The following is a 12,245-nucleotide window of genomic DNA, read 5'->3' as shown; positions in this document are numbered from 1 at the left end:
CGTGAAATTGCGTTTTGTTATGGCTAAGCAAGATTGCCTCCTCTCAGCTGAGCGTTTTACAAATAGTGTCGCGCCAAACTATTAGTGTCTACCCGCGTAACGTCCCACAATATGTTTCCTGCGGGAGTAAGTGGACGAGTGGGCTCTCTCTCTCTCTCTCTCGAGTCGAGAGAGAGAGAGAGAGAGAGAGAGAGAGAGAGAGAGCCCATTTCCGAATGTGCTGGCGACTTGATTCCATTCCAGGGACGTAAACTGCAAATAGAAATACCTTTTCATTACCCGATATTCTCGCGCGCGTTTGTTTTCGTTACTCGGTATATCATTTTCACTTTACATTTCGAGCTATTCTAATTTCTGTTTTTTAAACGATTTTTTTTAAACAAGTTTATTGAATCGATATTTCGTAGTTTGGAGTGAAAATTGCAGGGAATTTAAAATTAATTTTTGAAAACGAGCGCACGGAATGGAGTACCCGCGACTCATTCTCTCGTTTTATTCTATCTCTTCCGATCTATTTTTGCAGATTTCGCTTTGCTTAATCAAATTTGTTGCGCAACGAGCCCGGGATATAAACGAGAGTAAAGCTAATTAACGACTGCGTTTACTCTATTACAGGAGCAAGAGCCGTAGCGTGGATCATGGATTTACGGCACCCTTCGATTTGGACGCTCTGCGGAACAAGGTCGAAGGACGCTTCGAATCTGTGGATAAACTCTCGAAAGGTGAGTACACGTTATTGCATTATTAATAATTGAAACGGTCGGTATCGCATCGGATTTTGCGTAAATATTCGACACATCGTGGATCCCGTTTATTCGCAAGCGTCATTAATCAATCATTTTCAGAAAGAATGTCGAAATTAATCATGTTTTTTTAAATCGCAAATATTTATATATTTTTTTTAGACATTTTACGCATATAATTCATACGCGTTTTAAACTTGACATCAGCCGAAAACATTCAAACCATTTAACGCTACGATATTAAGGATTTAATATTAAGCGGCCGCGGCAATTTATCTTTTTACTTTCGAACCGATACGTCATTGTACGACACACACATGCCCTTTCTCTATAGTGATCGATCTGATCCGCTGCGTCGCGCACTATCGAAGATTATTTAACATGCGACGTCCGTCGATGTCGCGCGCGCGGATTCACCGCGTACTCGATCATCCGCGGAATATCCGCGACTCGCGGAAGTTCCGGATGATGACGTCGCCGGGACGATGGGCGGGCGAATTGGAGAGACTGGCTGACCATGATGACGGCGCGATCTATACCGAACGAAGGTCTCGGGGACCCGGGTTGTTTCGACGAATCAGCCGCGCGCAGCCTTACACGGGCCGAGTTACATTGACTTACTTTCTCAAAGTGGCACAAGTGCCACGTGTGATCGATCGCCCTATCTCGCGCATACTTCGAATCGACGCGATACCAGCGTTAACCAATACCAGCGTAGCCAGAAGCGTAATGAAGACTAATTGACGCGCGGGATTAAGGATAAAGTGGTGTGGTATAATTAATGGAGCAGTGTTTCGATAAACGGAACGCAGGTCTGGCCGCGAGAGATCGATAGGATTGCGAACAGGCGATCGTATACATTGTCTTAATCGACATTGATTCTTAATGAGGAATGGACAGTTCAGGCGGAAGATATAATTTAGATGCACGTTTTGTGTGACTGAACGAAACTTAAAGTAAATGCCTGGACACGTACCTGTGTCTGAAAATTTTTATCATTTTAGCCCTTAAATAAATTATAACGCGAATTAAAATCAAAGACTCAAAGATAAAAATATTTTTCTTGTAATATATTTTTATCTTTGATTTTAGTTCGCGTTATACTTATTTAAAAACTAAAATGATAAAGGTGTCCAAACATAGTTCTTAAGTGTCTCGGCATTGATACTTTTACCTTACTTTAATCTTATAGGCGAGCCTAGTGATTGTTTGTGTAGTAGATATCTTTCTAACGTATTCGCCAAGTGATTTTAGACAGTTATCGTATAAGAAAGCGATAATTTATCATTAGATAAATGATTGGATTATGCAGATTAGAACCTAATTATTATCGTGTTATCTATAATTTATTTTCAATTGTTGAAATTATTTATTTGTTGAAATGATTAATTTACTTTCATCGCTTATCAAAATAAGCGCGCGCGTATTTACGAGTTTCACTGCTTTTACGTTATATTTACTACACGCCTATTGCGCAATAAATGAACTTGAATGCAGAAACTCAAATCGCTATTGGCGTCGCTGCGCCGCGCACCGCGTCGTGTACCGCGCTCCATTTCGCGAATGCGAAATTGCCACGAGAATTTAGATTCTGTCTCGACAGCTTCGCGCGCAGTTTATTAAATCCGCTTCGCGAGCAACCCAGATAGCAGCGCCGAGCATTTGACTCATTTGCCGCGGTGCATATGCACGCGGGTGTGGCTCTAATGGGAGCGGAGGGTTCACCAAGGGACAATTGTTTCCAACTATCGTTAGAAATTTATCTCATTATGCCCGCGCCAGCCGTCTGTGGAATTGCACGTCTGAGAAATAATCCGGTCGCCAATCTAGCCGTCCGCCGCGCGCTCCAAGTTATATTCGTTGCTTACTACGTGCTATTAATCAAACAAATTCTGAGGAACGATTTTTTTATAAAATAAATTTTTTACTATTAAAATAAATGTTATTTATTTATTGGAATTAAATTAAACCAATTACATAACAATTCAAATAAATCTGTCGAGAATTTCGTGTTACATTGGTCATTTAATTTTTGTTTACGTTTTAATGTTGTTATTAAATACGAACAGTTGGCTGTATTTTTTTTATTTCATTTTTTTGGGACGATTATATTTTTCGCGATAAAAATCGTAAAAAAAATCGGGAGAGAGAGAGAGAGAGAGAGAGAGAGAGCAGCGATATATTCCAAGCGCGATGCATTCGTCGATTGCATTGACGTTTTTATCGGGGTTCCCTCGTCGTCGCATCTATGCATACATGCGACTGTTTACATTGTAACGACACTAGTTGCGCACAGGCTGTGCAAACGTTCATTCCCGATTATGCCATGCATATGCACGAATATCAAGCGAGGCTTTAAAAGTTTCTCGGAAAGCGGCAGGGCCGCATGCGTGACGGCCAAGAAAATAAACCGGCGGAAACTTATTCGCATTAACACAAGCATCTGCCGTGATTTATAAATCCTAAACGTTATATACATACATATATAGTATAGCCTTAGCCTTAGCCTTAGCCTTAGCCCCGGCGCGTTTAAATATTCGTTACTGCGTTCTCCGTCTCTTCCAACGCAGAACCTGTTTTGGGTGAAAAATGCGCACATACTTATCTAATCGTAAGATCCGATTGCTTCTGATAGTTTTGAGACGCTGCTGCACGCTTCGAAAACAATGCCGCCGGAGATGGCTATAATCGATACCATCCAATGACACGTTTCTATTTTGATACAATAATAGAATAAAAAATGTGATACTATATAATTTCGTTTTTATCAACGGCAAAAATGGCACAAGTAGTTCAGGCTTGACATATCCGCATATTTTAAAACTATATGTATTTATATTACATATATAGTTAAATAATACGTATAAAATAAAAAATTTATATATTATAATTACATAATTATACATATTAAAACAATTAATATATATTTATTTAAATAACATGTATAATTAATTATTATTAATATATTACAATATATGTATACATATAATAATGTTTGTGTAATAATAACAATATTAATTATGTATATGTATATGTGATATAAAGTAGGCTTTATGATATTTTAACTCGCATAAAATTATTATTAATGTGGGTATTATTAAATTGAATATGAAGTCACGTTTGAGAGTAGTGTGAAATTACATTTGTCTCTTATTCATATATTCATAGTGTTGTCATAGCTTAATATATAATTTATTCATACTGCATGCCGCGACTGGCAAACGTATCGAACATCTCTTCGTCGCTTGAGACTAATTATCTGAAGGATCCCTCGGGACACGAAAATCGTTACGGCCGTTATGTAATGATACCAGAAGCATATTGCGATGATTTGATCGACTGACAAAACTAGAATCGTTGGCTTTGAATCACTTCATACTAGTAGTTTATATATTAGAGATGTGCATATTAAGGATTTTTGATGTCGAATCTAATTTCATTTTCTTTTTCGAATTTTAGTCGAATTAAATCGGTAAAAATTTATTAGAATCGAATGAAATCGAATCGAATCGTTAAAATATAATTTTTAATTAACAATATAATGTTCAGATTTAGATTGTACATGATTTTAACATGTAGAAAATAAAAGAATATTTTGTGGAAAAATAATATTGATTATATAATGTAAATTTTTTTTAAAGCACTAACATATTTAAATATTTAATATAAAACTAATAAAATATATTTTATTTAATGTCGTAACTGAGCAATTAGACGAAAAATTATAGATAAATTATTAAAATGAGCGGTTGTAATACTGAATGCACTCTCTGAATACCCCTATTAACACGACCGTATTGTTTTGCTCATTAGCGAGAAATATGATTTTACAAAATTGACAATTGTATAATATGATTCGTATTCGAACCACCTAGATTTGAAATTTTCGAACAGTTCAGATTCGAACCGATTCGTATTCGAATAGTTCGCACATCTCCACTACATATCTGATCTTCAAAAATCATTTATCATTTACACAATTTATTGTCAACGTTAATAAACGGTGCAAAATAATAATTACTCGTAATTGTGAATCGCGACTCGCGAGAGGTCCGCGAAACCGATCTCATCCGATTCCATCCGACGTTCCACTCTGAAAATCCGGAGATTAATCTCGCAATTACCGCGCGATTTGTCGGTCGCGAATAAGGAAAACGACAGTCAAATAGTCCCGCCAAGAGTGACGTCGATCGGATCCCATCATGGCGATCAGTGCTGGACGGTCAGTCGCGCGGAGTCGGTCGTTGTTGTGTACGTAAATCGCGAGGTGTCCGTCGTCCGCGTCGATCGGCGCGCGACGTCGGTGTCGGGCTCGAACTCGGATTGGATTCGCGTCGCGAATCGCGATCGTTCCTCTCCATCGCCGATCGGTGACACCCGACGACCTCCGCGGGTGCGCGGCGCGTGCTAATCATTCACGTGATCGTGATACCTTCTCGCGCAGTTTCAGCCGCGCGCGGATGACGTTTGCCTCGCGACCGCGACGTCGCGTCGGAGGATCGTACTGGGAGTCACGGTGAGCCGACCAGAGCCGACGCCAGGACTTGTCTGTCGTCTCCGTTATCGCGTTTACGCGATAAAAGTATACGTCGTCGCCGCGGGCCGAGCGCCGATTCTCGCGCGCAGTACGTTTCTGCCGCGGAACGCTGTCGGTTCCGCGTAACTTCGCGACTACAGATTTTTCCGCGAACGGCTCGATAACGATTCGACCTCCGCGCCAAGTTATTTTACGTGCTTCGTATTTAAAGCGGAATTAGTTACAAATCGCGAAGTTGTCGCATTTTTACACTGTAATTATACATGTATATGTGTTTTTATGTATTATATTTGTGAGAAATATATATTAAAAAATATGCATGATCTTTATATATATATATATATATATATATATATACATACACACACATATATTTTTTAAATATATGTATATAAAGAATATACGCATCTTTTAATATATATGATGTAACTATACATCATTATATATGTATACATGAAAGAAAGTAATCATTAGGCAAGAGGAAAACGTTTTATCTACACTCGAAGTGTGAGGGATCAAAGTTTCTCGACAAATCCGAGCCGTAAATTGAATGTCAAGATTTCGTCGGCGATTCCGAGTGGGCCAATTGCTTTATCGCGCATGTTTGGCCTGTCACGCGAGAAAGTTTCGGCGTAAGTCGGTTTCGCCCCGCGGAGCGAGCACTTTTTACGTATTGCCACTTGTAATGACAAGGTCGACCGCGCCGCCGCGCCGCCGCGCCGGTGCCGCGACGGGAGAAAGTGTCCCAGCGAAGAGCTGCGTGCGTTTCCGTCCGCGTGAAGAAATTGAGCCACTCTGCGCAAACGTTGATAGCTCGACACCCGCAAGAAAGCGTTGTGTACGTAAATCTCTCGGAAGGAACAAGATTAATCTTCGATAATTTTCTGTGATATATGCTAATTGACGAGATATTTCTGGGGCGTTTTGAGCGGTCTGATATTTAAAATCCTTAGTCTTGAAAGATAAAAGTAAGTGAACTTGTAAGTAAAAGGTATATGTCGTGCCATTTATTAACTCTTTCGCTGTTCCATATCGTATGTGATACAAAGTTTTATTTCTGGGACTCTGGTGCATTACATACGACGCACCGAGAGAGAAAGAGAGAGAACTTACATTTCGTATCTCTTTTAAAAAACTTTTATAAAACAGCATTTAGGCCAGCGTACATTTCCAGGCTTTTTCGAGAAAGATTAGCATTACAAAACTACGATATTTATTACAACATAAAGTTTGTTTTTTTGAGAACCTCCGAGTTTGACTGATAAAAAAAAAACGGCTGGGCAGTGAAAGGGTTTGCGGAAAGTGACGGAGGAGGCTACGGCTGTGCGCTATTGCTTCATTCATATGTAGATTTCAATTCAGAGAGCTTTTGTATCGGTTTATTTTTGTATTTTCTTTTCTTTTGTGAGTTGAGCTATCTACTTAGCGCTGAGCGAGCGTCCCGTTTGAGTGTAGATAAAATTAACGGAGAAGCCGAAGAGAAGTCAATACCTATTGTATCTCCCTGAATCATTCGTTAATGTAAAACTTTGCTGAAACTCCGCCGAACTTGTAACTAGTGTCCACTATTTATCTTACAACGCCACTATTTATCTTATTTTTAACGTAGCTTTTTATTTATCTATTATCGGAACAGCTCAAATACTTTTTATCTTTATATCCAATCTTGAAGCTTATTGTTAGATTTATTTTTTCCTTGATAATATGTTGATATAATATTGATATAAATATATAATCGTTGATATATTTATACCGTGATAACGTTAGTAACGAGTTTATCTAGATAATGCATTACGTAAAAAGCTTCGATTACAATAGCGGAGAAAAAAAACCGATTCACACCCGTGCGCGCTCTTCCCATTTATCCAATTATACTTCGCGCTGACACCGTCAACTCGACACCTATCAATTACGGAAAGTGCAGCAGTGTACATTATTCCACCGACGCTGTGATCGGTCGATGCGAAATATATTAAAACGCGCTCGCGACTCGCGTAGACAGCGAGGAGTGTCCGCTTTCTGGCGATTTCGAAAAAAAAAGAGCGTCGAGAAGCGCGACGATGCTCCGACTTGGAAATGTCGACGGCGATGGAATTTGACGTGCCGATCATGATGGACTCGCAGTGGGAATACGCCGATTATGAGGCGAGCAACATTCACATCTACGAGAAGGAATTTCACGACTATGTCGTGTACTACGTGGCGCAAGGGGACTCGCAGCTCTTCTCAGATAGCACGCAGCGTGCCTCAAGTACAGGTAGTACTCGGACAATGTGAGGAAAAACGTGGCGAAAAATGCGTTTAAATCAGTACCGAGATATTGTCCGTGCGTTACGCGTTTCTCATCCTTGTCCGCGCGAAGTAAGAGCTTCGTCGATTTCGGCAAACATCGCCTGTGTTTTTGAAAGCAGCCCTTCGACAATGTTTGCTTTAATCTCTTTCAACTTTTGAAATGCGCGAATCGTTTCATTTTCACTTCGTTAGCAAGTCCGAGAGAAATTGTTTACTCTGTTACTTGGAACACTTGGTGAATCACTCGCTGCTACTTGGTGAATCACTCGTACACTACAAATTTTTTCATCGTCAATTTTATATTAGAAAATATAGATATATTTTATTTTTACTTCTATGTTTATAGAAAATTATTTTCGTTACATTTACTGATCTCAATACGTCGAAAATGAAGACATAATTGAAAATTACTAAAAAAAAGCGTGTTACTACAATAGCGTGTATTTGTCGAAGATTGATTTGATGGACTTAAATAGGGTCAAGTTAAACGATGCTTTTAGATTAGCAGCTTTTTCTTCAATTAAAAAAAATAAGAGTATGTTGTAGACTGAGGAGTGGAAACTTTAGGAGAGACTGGGAGAGACTCATTCAAGAGAAGCCGTTTCGGGGATCGCTTCAATAAATATTAATTAATTTCACACGTGCACCAGCTGCGAGACGTGTGTGAGACGCGATGAAGTATGCAAATTTGGTAGAGAAGTGTCAAATCCACGCGTCGCGCGCCATCGTATATACCGGCTAAAATAACAGTTTCCGCAGTCATCCCGAGCTTATTGCGCAATGGCGTGAATTGAATGCCAGTTAAAATTGAGCAAAGTGTCTGAATCATTTATCGAAGGCCACGGAGAAGAAAAACAAACCTTTCAGATTGCTCGTCGCGCGATTCTTCGTTATTTCTGTCACGTTTGCTCATGGAGTACAATAGAGAAAATCTATTAGCCTTTCGGGGGGGAGGGGAGGAGCTGGCCGTTGTGGAAAATAATAGGAAACGCGGTCGTTCAATTATGATATGTGAGTAATCTGACACTGGCGCTTTTAATAGCTCCGGTAATTATATCAATTATACGTATATACGCATTCGCAAAATAACCAAAACAATCCGGATTTACTTTTCGAAATAATATCACTCATTGTCAGTCTAATGCTCAAGGCTTTCTGTATTTTATTTTCACGAAGACAATTACTCACTATAATAATAAATAAAATGTGTTGGTAGACTTATCGCTAATAGTATTGATTTTACATGGTTGCATTAGCATTACATTTAGAAAGTATTGATTATTTATAATTCAATTAAGAGAAATCGCGGTGTTGTTACAAGAAACACATTTACTACAATAAATGTAATTATTTTATTCTGTCTAATCAAGAGAAAATATTTCAGTTTCTTTGTGAGATAAATTCTAAAAGCAATGTCACGACAGAAACGTCGCGCATCGTTGCCTCACAGTCGCCTCTCGGTCGCCCATATCGTCTGAAGTGAGATTCTCGCGAGATGCTCCCTCCGTTCGCGACCGAACGAATGTTTAAATTGACAGTGATTAACCGCGTTTGTCTCGCAGCGCAAGCAGGTTCAACCCTCGGAATGACTTTTGCGTGAGCCGTCACGTGTTTGCTGCTTCGTTTATCACCGAGTCACGCTCGCCACGGTGCAGCTGGCTGCACTGGCGAGGCGAGTGAGTAATGCAGTCGGGTAGGCGGACTGCAGAAATTAAATTTAACCGTTACTTATCTCCGCGAATGTTCAACACCTCATCGCGAATACTTTTTTCCCCTCCTCAAGATCGATGTCGACAATCGACTTTGTCTCACGGAGACTCGAAGATTCGACATTGTCCTTATCGAAAAAAATATTTAGGATAACGGCATATAGTTCTTCCTACAAGATGGTATGCAACTTGCCGGAGCAAATTTGCTTCTATCTTACAATATTCTGTTGCTATCTACACACAATCTACGGTTTTTTTTTTTTTAAATAAATGCTATATATAAAATGTTAACAATACATAATCTCTATCGAGCGATTTATCTAAAAATTCTGAATTTATGGGAAAAAATAGGATAAATGTGAGTGCAATATCTCTTCAGAACTTGGAAGTAGACGCGAGTAATCTGAATTCCGACTTCTCGCCAAGTCATTTTTACAAATAAAAGTAAATATAATCGTAAGATACTTATGCGATACAGAGATGTCTGCGCCAGTAATCTTAGACAAGTCGAGATAAAATGTGCACGTTACATCAGAGATGTTTTATTTATCAACGCACTGTGTTCAAGAAAGTAACGCGACTGCAAACCTGTTTCTCTTTTTCTTCTGCACAGATTCCGATAACGAGAGTAAAGATGGCTCCTCGACACAGGAGAAGAAGCACGGCCGTGTCTCGCAGCCCATCAACACCATTGCCTACACGGTAAGTGCGTCTGTATGCATAGTAAACGTCCTAATTGAGCGCATATTAAGCTCTGGTATACTCGGCGATGCACTTGCACGAGTAGTCCAATGGGGCAATCGAGTGCCGGGACAAGACGATTAGGTGCCAAGGAGAGCGAATGTAACCTTTGCTCGAATGCATATAAATATCCGTTATCCTTCCCGGTCGTGTAGCGTAACATAACTGTTTCTTCTCGCTGTCGCTTCAAAGAGAGACACTCGAGGATTTGGAACGATTTTGAGATTTCGGTTACAAAGATTTATTAATATAAAATGAGGATTTATATAAAAGATGAGAAGCGATTAAATATCTGCGACGAAGTTGAGACGAATCGAGCTTGAGGGAAGATTGTAGAATAGAGGAATAGAAAATGTTGCGTAGCAGCACATAAATTTTTGGGAAGGACGCGCTATCCCCCGTTACATAAGCTAAAATTCTCTAGTACGGTACTCTTTCAAGCCGTTATGTGACTACGAAGGTAATCATGTGATTTCCTCAGAGTTTTACATTTTTTTACAATAAAATAAGTTAGGATAAATCTACATACATTATTCTGCCTGAAAAACACACTTTTTCATACTAAATTGACTTAAATATAAAATCAACAGGTCTCGCGTGCATAATTACAAGTAAAAAAGTGTTTTTCGAGATCGAAGAATTGAATTAAAGAATTGAGAATTTGAAAGAATTTACAGAGGTGTACAGGAATGGTAACGGCGGAATAAGGGTTAACCGCGCTTCGGTTATCAGCCGCGGTTATCAGCGCGCGCGCGCGCATATCTCCCGGCGCGAGACACTTCAGCGTGAATTCCAATTACTTCGTTGAGTGAGCCCAGCGCTCTCGCGGACTCTCGTTAGCGAAATAGTTTCTCCCCGGTGGGTCGTGTTCGCGGGGAAAGGACGCCGCGAGTTCGCAAAGACCGCGGACATTCGATCCCGGAACTTCGGAGACGCGGGACGGTACTCGTGCGCGCATCGCTAGGATTCTAGAGCGGCGCGTATGCAAAGATCGCAGTCTCGGGACCGGCACGCGTCCACCATGTCCAGGTTCGCCGGGACACCTCGCGTCGAATAATCGGAATTCTGATCTGCGAACCTTTTCGTTTCGCATTGAGATGCTTAATTCTTTGGTTATCTCTCGCGCGAAGAAATTTCAAAAGACATTCAACTTTTATTTCAAACACAGCCTTGTTCATTATCTTGTTCTTTACTTTTCCGAATTTATGGTGATTAATAACAGATCAAAATAAAAATATATGCAACATAAAATCTCATGATTCATAAATAAAACGTAACTCATACAGAGAAGAAGTTTAGTATAGTTTCCTTTCGTATCTCTGTATTTTCTTTCGTTCGTCTTTTCTTTTTTCGTTCGCGATAACCGACGATCGTGTTATCGCACTTTATGTTATCCGCCATAACTATCATAAAGTCGATCGCGATCGTCAATTTCGCGCACCGCTCTCGAGAGAAATTTCTCGATCGTGCAGCGCTCTAGGAAGAATGGCATCTCTCTCTCTCTCTCGCTCTCTCTCTTCCTTCCTTCCTTCCTTCTAACCCTAACTTGTTCCTAATGCGATGCTTGTGAAAGGCTCGCTCCAGGGAGCGGAAGACCGCGCGAGATTTACCCGACGAGGAAATAGAGTTGTTGCACAAGCTGCATTTCCTGATTCCCTCCGGAGCAAATAGAGCAAAGCGGAAATCCGCGAGAGTTCCAGACTTGATGCCATCGTGGTGCATTTCATTATGTTCTCTTTCAAAAGTTAACTTTAATAAAAGTTTTAGCGAAATTGTCCTTTTCTGGACGAAAGATATTTATTAATTATTTAGATGTCGGGATTGAGTTAAAGAATTATTATTAGCATTTCAACTAAACTTTGTACAAAGTATTTAAATAACCAAGTAAATAAGCACAATTCTACGAATGTATTCGTTATCTTTAATTGACTTTCTGTTGATTCGATATCACGTAATTCTTTAAGTACAATTGATTTTGTCATATTGATAAAACGAATTATAATATTGTACGTATTAATAAAAAATGTAAAATTAAAAAAAGAAGGATTTAATATTAAATGACTTTTTAGGAATTGATTCAAGATAATTAGGAATTCATGATTACCATAGTTATATGTGCAATATTAATCACGCATTTTCTCATGCTAATTGTTAATTGTAAAAAAAACTTTTCTAAAAAAATAAAAGAGAAATGTATAAAGCTATGTACAAGCTAAGTACACG

At 39.5% G+C, this 12,245-nt stretch overlaps 1 protein-coding gene across 13 annotated transcripts in view; it reads left to right on the top strand.

The window, feature by feature from the left end:
- Mtd (TLD domain-containing protein mustard) overlaps window positions 1–12,245 on the top strand; it is a 152,482-nt gene that overhangs the window by 95,486 nt on the left and 44,751 nt on the right. For 11 of the 13 annotated variants that reach the window (XM_071773869.1, XM_071773866.1, XM_071773865.1 and 8 more), the window contains 2 exons: window positions 616–722; window positions 9,895–9,983. In XM_071773869.1, coding sequence (XP_071629970.1) covers window positions 616–722; window positions 9,895–9,983 — 196 coding nt within the window. Of the gene's footprint in view, window positions 1–615; window positions 723–4,991; window positions 5,534–7,098; window positions 7,538–9,894; window positions 9,984–12,245 lie in introns of those variants that run through there. The other 2 variants (XM_071773868.1, XM_071773867.1) reach the window with 2 other exon arrangements.

Source organism: Temnothorax longispinosus, chromosome 3 (assembly GCF_030848805.1).
Source record: "Temnothorax longispinosus isolate EJ_2023e chromosome 3, Tlon_JGU_v1, whole genome shotgun sequence".
NCBI classification, from domain to species: domain Eukaryota; kingdom Metazoa; phylum Arthropoda; class Insecta; order Hymenoptera; family Formicidae; genus Temnothorax; species Temnothorax longispinosus.
This window is presented reverse-complemented; position numbering and strand designations above follow the sequence as displayed.